The sequence below is a fragment of the Brienomyrus brachyistius genome, chromosome 4, assembly GCF_023856365.1.
Source record: "Brienomyrus brachyistius isolate T26 chromosome 4, BBRACH_0.4, whole genome shotgun sequence".
NCBI classification, from domain to species: Eukaryota; Metazoa; Chordata; class Actinopteri; order Osteoglossiformes; family Mormyridae; genus Brienomyrus; species Brienomyrus brachyistius.
In genome coordinates, this window is record NC_064536.1 from 30,101,962 (window position 1) to 30,118,928 (window position 16,967).

The 16,967-nt window shown below is 46.2% G+C and overlaps 1 protein-coding gene across 1 annotated transcript in view; it reads left to right on the forward strand.

Annotated features, from left to right (window-relative positions):
• The first annotated feature begins 1,862 nt into the window (after positions 1-1,862).
• LOC125740808 (ephrin type-A receptor 3-like) overlaps positions 1,863-16,967 on the forward strand; it is a 61,899-nt gene continuing 46,794 nt past the window's right edge. The window contains exons 1-3 of the mRNA XM_049012463.1: positions 1,863-2,009; positions 13,755-13,819; positions 15,800-16,460. Coding sequence (XP_048868420.1) covers positions 1,922-2,009; positions 13,755-13,819; positions 15,800-16,460 — 814 coding nt within the window. The 5' untranslated portion in view covers positions 1,863-1,921. The remainder of the gene's footprint in view (positions 2,010-13,754; positions 13,820-15,799; positions 16,461-16,967) is intronic.

Genomic DNA, 16,967 nt, shown 5'->3' on the forward strand with positions numbered 1-16,967 from the left:
CGTGAACTCAACCTAGAAGGTTCCCCGTTGGCTATGAGGATCAAAATAGAAACTTTCGCGGTTTAAGGCGACAGAAATGTTTTTAATTATTATATTTTTGTATTCTTCATACAGCTCCATCACCCACGTTTGTTCTGCGACGGAAAAAACACCGCTTTACACGTTTTCCGACTCATTTGATCGATCTACCGTTCATCCATTCATTTGGGCATCTTAAATATCTAAGTGATGCAAGTCTGTCTTGTATGAGCCTTGATTAAAGCTCAACTGTGTTATTGGAACGATACGAGGTTTAGTTTAGAGTTTAGAGATGGCGTTATAGTTTGATATGGAAGCAGTCTGACTTTTTCGAGAAAGTCTGGCGTTCTTTAGCTATTTTCATGGATTTTCCCTTAGTTAGTCTTTCCTGATTAGAGAGATGACCATTGGAGCATAATTTAGAATTCATAGATAGTTCAAGCATACAGTATGGATATGCCCATGTACTCCACCTATTTCTCTGGTCACAGGCCGCTACTGCACTGTAGTATTGCCATTGTGTGAAATGCTGACCACCCAACATTTCTAATTGTTCCCCCAACCTGAGCAGCCTAGATGCGGAACTGAATATATACTTGACCACGCACACCTAGAGATATATCTTTAAGATCTAAAGACTGAGCAGGGGGTTGACGTGTTTAGCATGCCCACGGACAGAATGCGAGCTGCTAACGGAGAGGTTATACACGGCAAACGTTCCGGAACAGAAGAGCGGCTTTGGTTGATAAGTAAACCAACACTCCCCTGACAACCCCCCCCCCCGTCATTACATTTGGCTGCTCATCTCCTGCAGTCACTCAGCTGCCAGCTGCCACCATCACGCGCGCTGATAACAGCCTTCCTTCCTGGGTACCGAGTCTGACTCCCTAACGCTCGCGGACCCAAACCCCGCCTCCCTCCCGCGCTGTCACTCTGTCAAACCCCGCCCCCCTCCCGCGCTGTCACTGTCATGATGTCTGGCACCAAGCACGGGCGTGTATTCGGGTGAGGCTGGGGGGGCTGTGGACTTTGATGATGGATGGTCTTCACGAGGGAAACTGGTGCTTTACAAATCTGCCAGCCACGTGTTTGACCTTCACGTTCACACTCCAATTGATGGGATTATTATAATCTAAAACGGCCCCCGTAGCAAATTACTGAATAAGCGGTTACTGCAAATGGATGAATAACCACTATTATTGTGATTTTTTTTTTTGGAATAATGGATGCCTCTAACCTTCCCGAATTTCAAACTTGGGACCCAAATTTCAATTTATCTTCAAAAGAAGGGCTGCAGGTTTGAATTATAAAGTCGTCAGAAAATGACTGCAAGAAAACAAAAATGTCAAAGCGCCGAGCCTGATAGCGACTGATAGATCTCTGTAAAATAACGTAAATAATTAGATTGCGGCTTCATAGCCTATACTTTATACGTATATATAGTGACAGTTATGCCTAATTTAAATATGTTAGAAAAATTGTATAAATTTATCTTGGGCTTTCTGTTCGAATCCTTCCATACAGCACCACAAAAAGCATCCCACTCCTGAGGCTTTTAGGTGGGGATAATAGATCCGATTTGCCAGTCGGCTCAAGTGATTAAGATCGCTTTCGAAATAACCAATTACATTTTTTTAACCAAAAAAATCGGCCGCAGATAAGGAGGTGACTTGGAGCTGGAGGTTTCACATTAACCTAGAAGGAAATGCCCGTCTTTGAAGCTTGTTATTTCAGGGCTTCAAAACCAAGGCGAGCCTCGATCCCCGGGCGTTTGACCTCCCCCCCCCCCCCCTTTGGGTGATTGACAGACCGGAGCGGCGCAGGATCCTCCTCCGCGGCGCTGGCTTCTCCAACACAGCCAGCTCTCCGGGATCAGTAAGTTTGTGCACAGGGATGCCTGAAAATGCCAGTCCATTGGATTTACCCAATCTTCCTGATCCTGTACGCGCTCACGCCGAACATGGCTTTGCGGAATTACCCTGAAAATGAAGGTAGGATGATTTCTCTACATTTGTCTCTCCAGTTAAATCTGAATTTCATAGCTGAGGCTTCGCTGTGCTTAGGCGCCGGCTGTCCGCAGAGATGCTTGGCATGAATCATGGACAAGTCAGGGGAAACGGACAAGAAGCGCGGAAAATCCTGCGAGTTCGGCAATTTTAATTTTGCATATTTCAGGCACAAAAACACAAAGTTCCCTTGCTGTCAGCATCAGTTGCCACTAATTATCGATGCTCAATTGGTAAAGTTTATGAAGCGGCGAGAAACCAGAAACGAGCATTTCCCTCAGTCTCCCACTCAGTATAGCCTGCGTGTTATTTAATATATATACACACGATGTGATTCTGTGTATATATGCATGTACATATAATTGAGAGAATTATATAGAGAGAGCGGTATTTTCGTTGTAATTTTTGTATTTTACATGCGACTTTTGATTTACGGAGGTCGGGCACAATGGTTCGGCTTTTACGCCGTAAGTCGATCTATATACCCTACATACATAGTTTCCCTATATACGTCTCCGCAACTAGGGCTGATAACTAGAAATGAGCAATTTGCCAACCTTGTAAATATAAATATGGTGTTAGTACAAATAGAAATTGTTGTAGAATATAGTACGTCGCCTTGATCCGTACGACAAGACGAAAAATTGCAGGGTGTCCCCCGCGAGTGCATCAACCCGCTGTTATCATTTAAACTGGTTTCACTGGCACTCCAGGTGATCGGACTGCTGCGTTACCCATTGATCCACTAGATTGTTATAATGTGGGAGACGGATCTCACCCGACCCCGCTGAGGTCCCACACTTCTCGCTGCACTCCGTTGCGATGCCATGCCTCCTCTGAATGACACGTTCTGAAGAAGCGTTTAATAAATAGATGGCATTTGTTTTTGTTTTTTTAATCAAAATTTCTTTCTTGTATCAGAGACATATTCTCTGGAATTACGAGCTTCGCAGAGTCACAAATCCAATTAAATGTGATGCACCCATGAAGTCGTAGCTTATTGCTTAAAACCTTTGCGCTCGCAGCCGACCTGGACCCAGTTCCCATCCACTGTACGCGAAGTGTCCCGTCCGTGCCTTTTTCATATGAATCGGAGCTGGGGGTCTGTCCGGACCACGGGGTACCATCTGAAGCAAGGTGCGGCCGCCCCAGTCGCGACTGCTTAAGGTTTCACACGGCTATGAAGTTTTTTTTGCGTTTACTGGGTACAGCTACCCCCTAAAAATAATGAATACAATAAATGTTCAAAACAGATTAAGAGAAGAGACTCGCACAAATGATAAGTTCCTTTCAGACAGACAAATATAAGCATAAATGGCCGGGGCTGATACTTCAGATGGCAATGTTAATTATGACTCATCCAGGTGTATTAAGCGATCATACCTGGATTAAAAGCTTTGTCACCTTTACAGTGGAGCAATCGTGCAGATGGTGCTTTAATGGAAAGTGGGTATGATACTTATCTGAGTATTTCAGCTAATCCGCAAACCCCCGGCTTCGTTTGGAGCACCACTTTGAACGTACAGAGCTGTCAGCGCAGACAGCTGCTCTACGGGAAGATGCTTTTCCCACGGAAAGAGCGGGAGAGGAAATAGGGCAGCATCTTTCGCGTTTCCCTGTTATTCGCGTCGGCACTCAGCTGCCATCCTTAGAGCTGGGGTAGGTCCAGTTGTGAACTGTTCTCTGAATTCCGATCTAGCTTGCGCTGAAGTACTTCACAAAACCGAAACACCATGAACAAAAAATGGTCGAACGTTTGGCAAACTACAAACCACACTCAATGATGCAAATGTAGCATTACAATGAATTCCTAGAGACCGTCGTCTAATCGTTGCTGCGCAGAAATCCTTATTCTGACTGCAGTGACTGTATCTGCACAGCAGATGGCGCACTGACTTCTTCGAACGTTTGTGCGCGAGTAGGTGATTGTGTGTCACAATTGATATGGATGGTTCTATTACGGGCAAGAGCCGATCGTTAAACAAGGAATGACACTTCAGCAAAACCAGTAATGGGTAGACAACTGTTAATCCGACCGATTGATGAGCTTCGATATTGCTGCTTGTTAGCCCTGATCTTTCCCTGACTTATTCCACCAGGAAATAAGAAAATGACAAAGATTCACTGCATGGTTTTCAGGGTCATGGGAATCACATCTAAAGCAGGGCAAAGGTGAGATTTTGCGGGGGAATCAGGGGAGTGGAGATGAATTACAATGACATCAGGCTTTTGGACTGTGTGTCTGTCGTTCTCTGGGCGAATGTGCCGAGTTTTAGATCAAACAGATTTCAAGTCCCCTGTCTGAAAACTGCTCAGGAATGATGCTCTTTGTTCTTTCTTCTCCTCTCCATTTCCCGAGTCACACTATACAATGTGTTAAGATTAGTTTTCATTTAAAGATAATGAGGTGACTCAAAGAGACCTCTGCTGATTTTATGGGCTGCTCAAAGTGGCACTCTCGCACCTCTAGATCGCTGTGTATGTGTTTTATTTACTTGATGCCATGTGATATGAAAAGAACTCCTTTAGAAATGTCAGGAGATACAAACCAGGTTGTGAAAACAGGTTGCGGAAATTCACACCTTTCAGGGGGCGGGTGGACCTGCCATGTCATGAACACACCCACCTCTGAGAAGATGTCAGCAGCCAGCAGGTGCTCTGTCTCTTAGGGAAGATCGAACCAATTTTGTGCCATTGTGGAAGGTACATAACCTCAACAGACTGAGTTAAACCTTCCAGTGCTAATTCACCTTTCTATGGAGGTATCTGCTAACCTAATATCTAACATGAAAGGGTCTCCTATCAGCTGTGTACTATTGACTGAGGTTTCCTAATCCACCCAGCTGGTCCCATGTATGCTTACCTGCTGAATGTCTGCAAGGAGAGACCTCTGGTATGGCTCCAAGGTTGGTTCTGTAGGGATGACCAAACACTTGTCTGTGTGCTCTCTGTTAGCCGTCCTCACAGCTGGTTTCTGGAGAGGAGCTAAGGGTCGCTTGTTTCCAGGCTTGATTTTGCTGAGAAACAAAGCTTTGGCGTGTATGATTTGGCACCTGCTGATGGTGAGCGCTTGGTCTTCAAGCAAAGCAGTCTGAAGTCTACCCTCTCCCCCCAGTTGATATCCAGATTTCTTGATTTTGATCTTATACTACATTCGATTTGAGCTCGTAACTTGCAAATTCAGAGTTCCTAGTTGGAAATTTCAACTGGAACTCCCCCTGAAGTCAGAACTCTGACAAATTCAGAGGAATCGACACAAACCTGAGCTCAGAATTCAAGATGGCTGCACACTTTATCAACAGTTAAAGCAGTAGTTTTATACTGTTTATTAGCGCGTACATTTGATTTATGGCTCATTAAAGTGGTCATACACACAATACTGCCCAACTGCTATCCGTGGACTTGTTGGTATGGAGTTTTAGGTGCAAAACACCAGTTGTTATCAACTAATCTTGCTAACAATGCCTAACAATTAACCAGTCTAGAACGAAGTTTCTTGTGTAGTCGGATAATTTGTCGGATTTAAGGTAGTCTTGGCTAAATGTAAGTGAATGAAAATAAAACCAATTTAAACTTAGGTACCTTAAATCCAGCAAGCTGTCCAGCTAAACAAGACATCTTGCCTTTGAAACTGGTCCCTGGTAACGCTAAATGGCTTTCTGACTTGCTGTATTTGGATGCTGTTAACTCGTGTTTGACGTCATTCCCAGTTCCGAGTTCCAACCTCTGAGGTAAATGTAACGCAGCGATGGATCCTGTCTTTGGGTGTTTTGTTGACCTTGGATTCATCCACGGCCGTGACTGACAGGTGCCGCTCTCTGCCTTTGGTTCAGTGCCAACACCTGGCCATGTTAGATGACACTGTATGCTGGGGGGCTGTATTTTTCCAGCTGGTTCTTGTCTCCCTCATTCGGTAGGAATACCAGACAGCAGCTGGACATCTCCCCACACTGCACCCCCAGCTTCAGATTTTACAGCCCTGTCCCCCAGCCCTGACACGGGCAATTTCAGCTTCGAGACCTTGGCAGTGCACTCAATACCGCAGGACGTTATAGTCTGTTGGCTTTTATTAGGACTAATCTAAACATTCATTGTTATATATGTCATGCACTTAGGGGGGCACTAGGTGGCATGGCAGTTGAGAATCTGGATGGATGCCAGACTTGATCAAGACACTGACTTTCTTCTCAAAGTCTGAGGGCATGCTAATCAGTTTTATCCTTGGGTGTTTTTGGGTATTTTGTCGGCAAGTACTAGCGCCCCCATCTAGGACATACCATGACATACACTTTCAGACATGGACTTTGGATCTCTGTGACTCGAAGCGGATAAGCAGCCTCTAGATGAGGCTGGAATTCCTGGGAATTTTGTTGTGTTTAATGAGACAGTATCGCAGAGCTGTCAACGAGGGGTCAGGGGTCATCTCGTACATTTAATTGCATCAATTGCCTGGTGCTTGTATCTATCGGCAATTACGTATTTCTTGGCATGGGTCGATGCTTAGGGCTGGCGTGATTAAACAGATGACCAACACACATCGTGATTCCCGCAATCTCCCTCCAGTCTTTTTGCGTATAATCGCCAGGACCATTGATCTATGCGATGACCTCCACGCTCTTTGTTGTGCTCTCCTGTGGTTGTGTCCCTTATTGGACACTATCTGATGCTCATCTCTAGGGCTGCTGTCTATAAAGCAGGTATTCTGCACTACTACACCGCCACTTCATCCTACTGGTATTCATACAGGTCCTGACGCCGTATGTCACAGCTGAAATAACTAATGGGTGACGATTGCGAGTACCCAGGTCACTTCCCGACGCATGGGGTATTATTTCGGCTCCGAGACGTCAGCCTCGACTGAACCATGGGATGTTGACCTGGTCATGCTGTGGTCCCTGAGCTCGAGTGCAGGTGGCAGCTGTTGGACACCACAGAGACCTTTATGCCAAGGGCAGAGAGCATTGGTCACTGGACTGCTCCTCCACCCGCTTGTCCTTTTTAGATATTGGAATATTTACACTGATTGAATCAAGACTAAGCCTGTTTGCACTCAAGCCTTTTTGGTCTTTAATCACAAGCATCTCCCACATGGGCAACACCCCCTCACTTAAAACTCACGGCAGTTGCTTACTCTGTAACCTGGCTCGACTGTGTCGGGCTGGTGGAATTAAGCCGTGGGAATGTGGGATTGAAAAGGGGCACAGAGCCTCAAGGTCAGCGGGCTTGCTGTGACTTGGCGTTTGCTGGCATGAGCTGACACCCCCTCGGTTCCCAGTGGCATCTCTTTTCCAGGTCAGGATGCCTTCGTTCTTGACAGCAGCCATATGCGTGTGTGCGTGTGTGTGTCTCTGAAAGACTTTACATCCTGAAAACCAGATACTACAGAGATGACCCTGCCAAATAAACAAAATTTTAAATGACTGCATTTTCAAGTGCCAAAATTGCACTCTTTGGAATTTTTATCCATTTTCGAGCCTTGTTGTGGCCCGGTTTGTATATTTAAAGTAAAAGTAACATGGGTTTCTCAAAAGCTCATATGCCTGTGTGCATGGGCTCCTTCTTGGGTGTATATATGCACACTCAGAGGACACGCCCCCCATCTGTCTGGGGTAGTGAATGCCACCACTCTTAAAGGCTGAGCTGAAAACACTCCTGCCCCTCCCCCACCAGCACCTTATCAGGAACAGTATGACCACTGCCTTATCGGACCGGGGTGAGAGAAGCATGATTTTGACACCAAGCTCAGAACCGGTTATTGTCTGGATCAAATCCTGGGTGTGAGCTGCCGGTGTCCACTTGGAAAAACTGCCCTAGCACATATTTCTCTTCAGGATAAAAGCATCTGATTCCCAGATACATACCCAAGGAAATTGCCTGTGGTGCTTTTTACTCGCTGGGCGATGGTAGACATTTATTGTCCACTGAATTGTGCTTGAGACTTTATTGGATAATGCCAAATGTGAGCGAGGCTACGGAATAGGTGAGGCAAACATCCAACGAGATTCTTAACCGGTGGAGAAGTATCTAATGGGGTTAATAAAATGCCTCACTAGGGTCAGGGAAGGTTCATGGCAGTGAAAGGCAGTTATTGTGAACTTGTGGGAGGCGTCCCCTCCCGAGGATATGGGACTCTGCGTTGTACTCCCGAGGGCCACACAAATGCAGGTACTTGTGGGAGGAGTCCCCTCCCGAGGATGTGGGACTCTGCGTTGTACTCCCGAGGGCCACACAAATGCAGGTACTTGTGGGAGGAGTCCCCTCCCGAGGATGTGGGACTCTGCGTTGTACTCCCGAGGGCTACACAAATGCGGGTACTTGTGGGAGGAGTCCCCTCCCGAGGATGTGGGACTCTGCGTTGTACTCCCGAGGGCCACACAAACACACATGCTTGTGGGAGGAGTCCCCTCCCGAGGATGTGGGACTCTGCGTTGTACTCCCGAGGGCCACACAAACGCAGATGCTTGTGGAAGGAGTCCCCTCCCGAGGATGTGGGACTCTGCGTTGTACTCCCGAGGGCCACAGAAACGCAGATGCTTGTGGAAGGAGTCCCCTCCCGAGGATGTGAGACTCTGCGTTGTACTCCCGAGGGCCACACAAACGCAGATGCTTGTGGAAGGCATCCCCTCCCGAGGATGTGAGACTCTGCGTTGTACTCCCGAGGGCCACACAAACGCAGGTGCTTGTGGAAGGCATCCCCTGCCGAGGATGTGAGACTCTGCGTTGTACTCCCGTGGGCCACACAAACGCAGATGCTTGTGGGAGGCGTCCTCTGCCAAGGATGTGGGTGCTTGTCTCAAAACCTGCATGTTGACATACCTTCTCATACTACCGTATCACCTTCTAAAGAGTATCTGCAGTCTCTCCATGGTATACACTATTTGAACCAGAACCTACGAGTTTAAACCTACTTCTTTTCCTGAATGACCTCTCTGTGTCACCTGACCTGGTTCTCCGTGTGATAGGGGTGTAGTTCTGTGGGAGATCATGGCCTGTACCTATGATCCGTGAGAGAGGTCTGTGTATCCCATGTGATAGGGGTGAAGTTCTGAGGGAGAGAGTGGTCCGTACCTTTGATCCGTGAGAGAGGTCCGTGTATCCTATGGGTTTATTTCTGTGGAGAGGTCCTTATATGTACTTTATTAGGGTTTTTCTATGTGTACATGTGCACGGTCTACGTGATGCAACCATCTCTACTCGAGTGCAATTTGTACTATACGTCCTAATGGATTATGTAATGATGGTTATGCAGTTTGAGTGCTGAAGCCACAGCCTGTGTCACAAGATCATTACGTGCCTCCCCACAACGTCGGGGATGGGAGCCGGTGACAGTGACAACTGTTTCTCCTGGTGCAATTGTCAGGCTAAATAGTCTATATTTCGACTCAAATTTCCTAGAGTGGAATGGCCATATTATTATCTTTCCCTGCAAACATGATGATACCTGTTTGTCTTTAAAGTTCTGATGGGTTTAGCATCCAGATTGAACCAGATCCATGTCCACCAGCCTGTGGTTAAGAGAAGCATGTATAATCTTTTGGTTTATCACGGAATATTACCAGGGACAAAGGTCAGATCTTCCCTCCCAGGGAGGGGGCCAAAGCCCGATTGAGTTATAAAGGCTGGCAGCTTGCAGGTTTTAAGTTCCTCCGGACCAACGGGGGAGGAATTTCTCTGTGATTCTTTCCACGACTGCTGCCTTACTCATGTGTCTGGGTGGGGGTGGGGGTGGGGAGACCCCCGACTGAACCATATTTATTATTGCAGCACAAAACGGGCCAAGGGACAAACGAAAGGAGGTGACGTGATACGACACCGTCACGCGTTAAAATAAACGGAGAAAGCGGGAGACTGGGGCCAAGGTAATTGCTGTCAGCTGCAAAGTCGGCTGAAAACTGGCTCCTTGTTCCCATTGTAAATCGACATTTTCTCTTTGTCTTTATGAAGGAATGGAGCAGTGTACCTGTCCTCAATAGCCTTTTGTAGAACCCAAGGCTGGCAAAGAAATTTCAAGTATTTTAAAGGTATTTCGCTTGTCCCTGACATTCATAAGAAAAGGAACAAAAACATCATTTTATAGCTGAGGAAGTCGGCATAATGAATATAGCCCAAATGTTTAAGATTTCTGGAAGTTCAAATGGGCACAAGACAAAATGCTTCTCTTACGATGCCCACACTTCCTGAAGACGGCCGTTATTGGGTCAGCATATCTTAAATATCGCATGTCGGTCTTTATACATGGATCGTGGTTTTCAGTGCGATGGATAAATCCGGCCACAGACAGGTAGAAAGAGAGGAAAGGGAAACTCATTCAGGTCCGACTGCTCGATTAACATTAAGTGGGCCAACAGGATGCTGGGATCCCACCACTGTGAGGGGCTTTTAATGTGTTACTGGGTCAGGCGAGCAATGTCTGAGTCCAGCTGCTGGAGATGAGAGTGGAAATGCTGAGCTTGGAAGCAGAGCATCTATTCTCCATCCATCTGTTCCATATCACCGGGTAACCGCGGCACGAGGACACTGATGCAAAATTTTGTAGGCGATGCCTTCAAGGCAGGGGTCACTGACCCTGCTTCTGGGAGAGCTTGTACCACCCTGTATCACTTTGTACCACCATTTACCACCCTGCAGAGGTTAGGTGCAACCCTAATTTAACACGCCTTTCAAAGAAAAGTACTGGAACCAGACATGTTGAAGCTAAGCTGGCTCGAATACTGAGATGCTATTGAAGGGCCTGAATATCTGTATGAAGTACAATATATTAGGGCTACACTTACACTGTGAGAAAAAAAGTACCTCTCCCTAGGTTATGATGGGGTTATGTTCTGAACGCAAAAATGCTTTTTAATACAGTACAACTAACCTAAGAAATATCATAGCCTAGCCGAACCTACATTTAAAACATGATAAAGAACACTTATATTAGCCTGCAGTTGGGCAAAATCATTAACACAAAGCCTATTTTATAATAAAGTGTTGAATATCTTATGTAATTTATTGAATAAGGTACCGAAAGTGAAAAACATAATGGAACTCGAATACCCATTGTAAAGTGGAAATATCATAACACGGTCCATCGTAACCCAGGGAGCATCTCTACCAATTTGTACCTTTGAAGGTACAGTTACTTATCACTGGGATCTGTCAACTGTAACCTAGTTTTAAATACGGGTACCATTTAAAGTATAGAAATGTACATTTTTGTACAATTTGGGTACATGAATGTTGTTTGTACCTTGGGAACAAAACATACCAGGCCTGTACTTTTTTTTTTACAGTGTAAACTCTGTAGGGTGATAGATCTTAAGGAGCAGAGTTGGAGACTACTGAACTAAGGGACTTCTTCATAGAACAATGTCCCTTCCACACTGAATTACTGGGTGTTTTAAATCTATATGGTGGTGGAAAAAATTAAGAGACCACTCTATATTTTTGAACATATCTGCATTTTTAAATCCCGGCTTAATCATGGTTCTGCCGGCAGAAGGATACGCTGAGCAGCAGGTTGCTTCCAGGTTCAAAATTTATAAGTCAGCAGTACAACAGAATAAGGTGAAGCAGGAGATACTGAGAAATACCAGAAACCAGCCAGGTGAAGGGTGGAAGCGACTTTCTAATGCCAGAGATGACAGTTAACTTAGGTATCTGACTGTACCTCATGAATCAGAGGATGACATGAAGTGACCTTCAAAAGGAATGGGAAACATTAAGTGCAGGTGTGAAGTGCACTGCTAGGGCAGTTCGTATCAGGCTCCTAGAAGCAGGACTGAAGTTCCATAAGACAAGGAAGAAGCCCTTCATTAATGAGAAACAGAAAAGAACCAGGCTGCAGTTTTCAAAAATGTATATGTTATTCACAGATGCACAGGCATGAATTGAGAAAGGAGTGAAAAAAATGTTCTGTGGTCTCTGAATTTGTTCAGCTAGAAAAGATCTTACTTGTTGAGCTACATGCAATTTTTGACCCAACTAATCATGCACACTGTGGTTTCACATAGTTAAGTTTTGCACATCAAACCCTTAGCTGGTCCATGAAAAATTTAATTTTGGCACCTTCATTGAGTGGATGGGTCCATGACCTTGGGCTGGGAGCTGGGTCGCTATGACTTGTATGAATTGGGTATGTGTGTTATCAGAGAGTTCCAGGAGGAATGAATTGTCAGCAGAGAGAGGGGGGGGGTGATTAAAAATTAACTTTGCACAGTGCCTGGGCTCACGCCAGTTCAGAGCAGTGTTCCAATCGGAAATGACAATCAAGCAGATCTGAAGAATGCAGGTGTGGAATGTTAACAGGCTTCTCGAGCCCTGTGTGAGTCTGTACTCTTTTAATAACTGCTGACGAGCTCCTTTGGCTTGACACCAATCACTGATGGGTGTGAGACGTTCAACAGTCACTGAGTGTTCTGTAAACACGGCAGACTGTGTCCTTATCGGACCAGACATACATGACATCACCAAGGATGTTTACTGCTTGGTCCTGGCACCAAAATGGCTGCCATCATTATTGGCTAGAGTAATGTCCTTACCTGTGATGACATCAGAAGGATATGCCTTTGTAAAAAGGGGCACACTTTTACCATCAAAGTTATATTGAAGAAACAGTGGGATGAATGACATGGCGTGATTCTGTTTTGTAGCAAACCTGTTTGTTTTTTGCGGGGAAATGCTGGCAGATTTAACAAAATGTCAGAGGGACACAAACAACACGTTGCTATTTCAATGCTAAACAGGCTAAAGCAGGGTGTAGGCCCATGTCTATGTTTAATGAAAGATCCAGTCATTTTAGTAAGAGGTAGCTAAATTAAAAAAGTGTTTTTGTTGCTTTGATAGATTCCGTATTAAGCTTCATAGCCTAGGTGAAAGTCTTCCCATAGTGCAGTTAAGATACGGGAAAATCATTACAAATCCTATCAGCCCCTTGAAATCAAATCGAAGCAGCCCACCATTTAACCAGGAGATTGCCCCCAGATTCCTGATATCTGATAGCTTTTCAAACACATAAATCCTGGGCTGATGTGGAAGGAGCCCAGAGACGGGCCATTAAAACAAGTCTGCATCCACTGTGATCTGGACGAGGTCATGAAGAAGGAGCAAAGGATGCTGGTGAAACGATGTATGCCACAAATATGGCGGATTACCGATGTGAATTTTTGGGCTCTGAGCATTACTGTGGGTTTTATTTTTAAAGCTATGGCCTCCCCTGAGATGTGGAGTGGCCCTGGGATCGATATTTGCGCATTAAGAATTCACCGTGCATCACGCATGACCTTGCACGTTCTCTCTGTCCACCCAGGAGACCCCACACAAATTCTCTGTAGCTGACGTTGTCGTCTGTGAGCTTTCACCGCTCTTCTGCAATACTACAAACGCTGGGGTTGGCCATTTGCCCTCAGGACTCTGAGCTTTTTACATTTTAATAGTGAAATACCAGACGTAAATGGAGAACCATTAAAACCAGGGACAGGGCCTCGAAGTACGAAGACCGGGTCTTGGTTGGCCCATTAGGTGACATAGGCAGCCACCTAGGGCACCACTTTCTGAGAGAACAGCAACTCAGCATGCCGATTTCATTTTGACTCAGACGGGGGGTGCCTGTAGTGAAGCTTGCAGAGAGTCTCACATGGGTCTTGAGCGGCACTGACAAGCGCATGCTAGAAGCTGATGGTTGCTACCCGAGCAGGTGCTGGAAACGGTGCAGTGGGGTGATCATCTGTCCTCTGCTCTCCTCTGCAGTGACACTCCTGGACTCCATGTCAGCGCTGGGGGACCTGGGCTGGGAGGCCTACCCTGCCGAGGGGGTGAGTACAGAACCGGGTCTGCGCCACAAGAAGAGGAAGGTAATGATGATGATGATGATGATGATGATGATAAGGATGGTGATATTGGGCATCATCATCTGATCCATCTTATTTTGAAAGAACCACACACACTCACGTAGACGCATATGTGAGGTTATGCATGTATAGACACAAACCGACTAGTAATATGGATTTGGGGGGTTCTGTTACACCCTGGAACCAGTGTAGAGTGGGTAGAGTGCTATAATAGTAGCTACAGGGCAATGGTTGAGATGACCCACAAATGATGTCACATCCTGTTTCCTGTCCCGGTCATTCACCCAGCAGGAGTGGGTGTCAGAGCCTGGGGAGAAATTCACATGGCAGCTGTCCGTGATATAACCACCCTACCCACCCAAAAGAACCCCAAATCTGATGCCTGGCTCTGTTTCCCCAAATGACAATAGGGCAACAACCCTGACTTTTCAACAGCCCAATTTTCCTAGGCAAAGGTCATGCCTGGCGTCTGGTGTTTCATCGGCAGGGGATTGCCGAGCCTGACCCTTGACCCTTGAACTTGGGATGCCGTAATTGGCTTAACTTTCACTGTTCTGTTTACCTTTCTGTCGATGGAGACGGTGCCGGCCGAAAACCAGATGTTTGAGGGCTGCTTAACTTGGAGATTATTCATGGTCATGGATAAACGAGGGGGCCTTCAAGAAATAGAGCGATGAGCAATGTTACAGGGTATGAGGAAAAAAATAATGAAGTGTTTTCAGCCACAGAAAGTCTTTCAGCCACAGAGAGTAGAAGCCGCTGGGCCTATACATTAACCACATGTGCTCTGCTTCAGTGGAAGCTGATTGGTGGGATCTCCCACGACTGTTGATGCATGGCTGGATCTACTTTTTCAGAGGCCCCAGGCAAAGCTTTACTTAGAGGCTCCCCTACCAAGAAAATTGATGATCATTTCACATCCTCTGTAATGCAGATAATTGGGGGTCCTAGGCAGCTGCCTGTTCTGGCCATAGTCAGAGCCTGCCATGTTTCTGCCTGCACAGAAACATTTTAATTTCATGTATTTCATTTTATTTTTTACTTTTATGTAATTATTTGTATTTATATTTATATGAATACATAATATACTTTTTATGACTCTGTCTGGGCCCCCTTATGCGCAGTGGCCCCCAGGCAGCTGCCTAGTTTGCCTATGCCTGGATTCCGCCTTGTGCAGACGGCTTCTGAGTTCTAGCGGTAATGAGAGATTAGACACCAGGCACAGGGCACGTTGTGCACAGACCAGCCCTTCATTCACAGCCTGTGGGACTGAATCATTATGGTTGATCAGGAGTCACTGCCAGATGCCAGGAGTCTTTACTGAGTCTCAGTCGTCAGTTAGAGAGCATCAGGAGTCATAGTGGATGTACAGGAGTCAGTACCATATACCAGGAGTCATTAGTGAGTCTCAGGAGTCATTACTGGCTGTCTTGAATCATTATGGATGGTCAGGACTCATTGTTGAACATCAGGAGTCATAACTGAGTGTCAGTCATCAGATACAGAGTGCCAGGAGTCATTACTGTATACTAGGAGTCATCACTGACTATCCAATCATTATGAATGGTCAGGAGTCATTATCTGAATGCCACGTGTCATTAATTACTTATGAATTATTATAATGCAGTGTTTCCCAGCATCCTTGAGGACTGCCAGACAGTCAATTTTTTTTCTGCCCCCGAATTCCCAGCCAATCAAAAACACCAATTACCTGCCACTGGTGTTTTGGGAGCAGAGAGAGCATTAATGTGGACTGTCTGGGGGTCTGAGGACTGGGCTAGGAAGTCTAGTATCAGAAATCATTTAAAAAATACATGAATTTGAAATAACTATACAGTGAAGAGGAGTTCAGGCAAAAAAGTTCTGACAGATCCCCAAATTTCCGATAATACCTTGAGAGTGGCCCAGCCTCTGATATGCTGTCCCGCCGTCTCCCATATGCAGTGGGAGGAGATCACGGTGATGGACGAGAAGAACACGCCCATGCGCACCTACCAGGTGTGCAATGTGATGGAGGCCAGCCAGAACAACTGGCTGCGGACGGGGCACATCGGCCGTCAGGGCGCCCGTCGCGTCTACGTGGAGATGAAGTTCACGTTGCGCGACTGCAACAGCCTGCCGGGCGTGCCAGGCACCTGCAAGGAGACCTTCAACCTGTACTACCACGAGTCAGACAACGGGGGGCTGCGACACGTGCGAGAGAGCCAGTACACCAAGATCGACACCATCGCCGCCGATGAGAGCTTCACGCAGACCGACGTGGGCGACCGTGTCATGAAGCTCAACACAGAGGTGCGGGACATCGGTGGGCTCACCATGAGGGGCTTCTACCTGGCCTTCCAGGACGTGGGTGCCTGCATCGCCCTGGTCTCCGTGCGCGTCTTCTTCAAGCGCTGCCCGCACGCTGCGCACAACCTGGCGCTCTTCCCCGACACGGTGACGGGCGGCGACTCAGCTCTGGTGGAGGTGCGCGGCTCCTGCGTGGGTGACGCCCAGGAGCTGGAACCACCCCGCATGTTCTGCGGCGCCGACGGTGGCTGGCTGGTGCCCATCGGCCGCTGCGTCTGCAAGCCCGGCTTCGAGGAGCGAGAGGGCCGCTGTCAACGTGAGTACTTATGGCCGTCCAAGCGGAGCCCTTGCTTACGGGCATGTGGGGGGCAGTGTGTGGCTCAGCGGTTCATGATGGTTTACCTATGATCGTTAGGATGTTGGATCAAAGCCCAGCGGTAACACCTGAACAAGGCACTTAAGTCTTAGTCACTTGAGGGACTGTTTGACCCCATTTTCTAAAAAATGTCCATTGCTTTGGATAACATTTGAAAATTATATTAGTAAATAAAAAGATACGGTTGCAATCAAACATAGAAATGTATTATAAAGATACCTGTCTCATTAAGTATTTACTTAAGAGCTTGTAAACGCTCACTTTTAACTTATTTATAAGCATGCTTACTAACCTATTATTTATATTTGCAAGTGATTTACAAGCTATTTTGTAAATATCTCAAGCAAGATACAATTCTAATAAATGTTTACATTTCTGAATGAATATTTCCATTTATTAATATATTATGAAATGATTAGTAACAGTTTATTAATAGCTGAAGAGCAG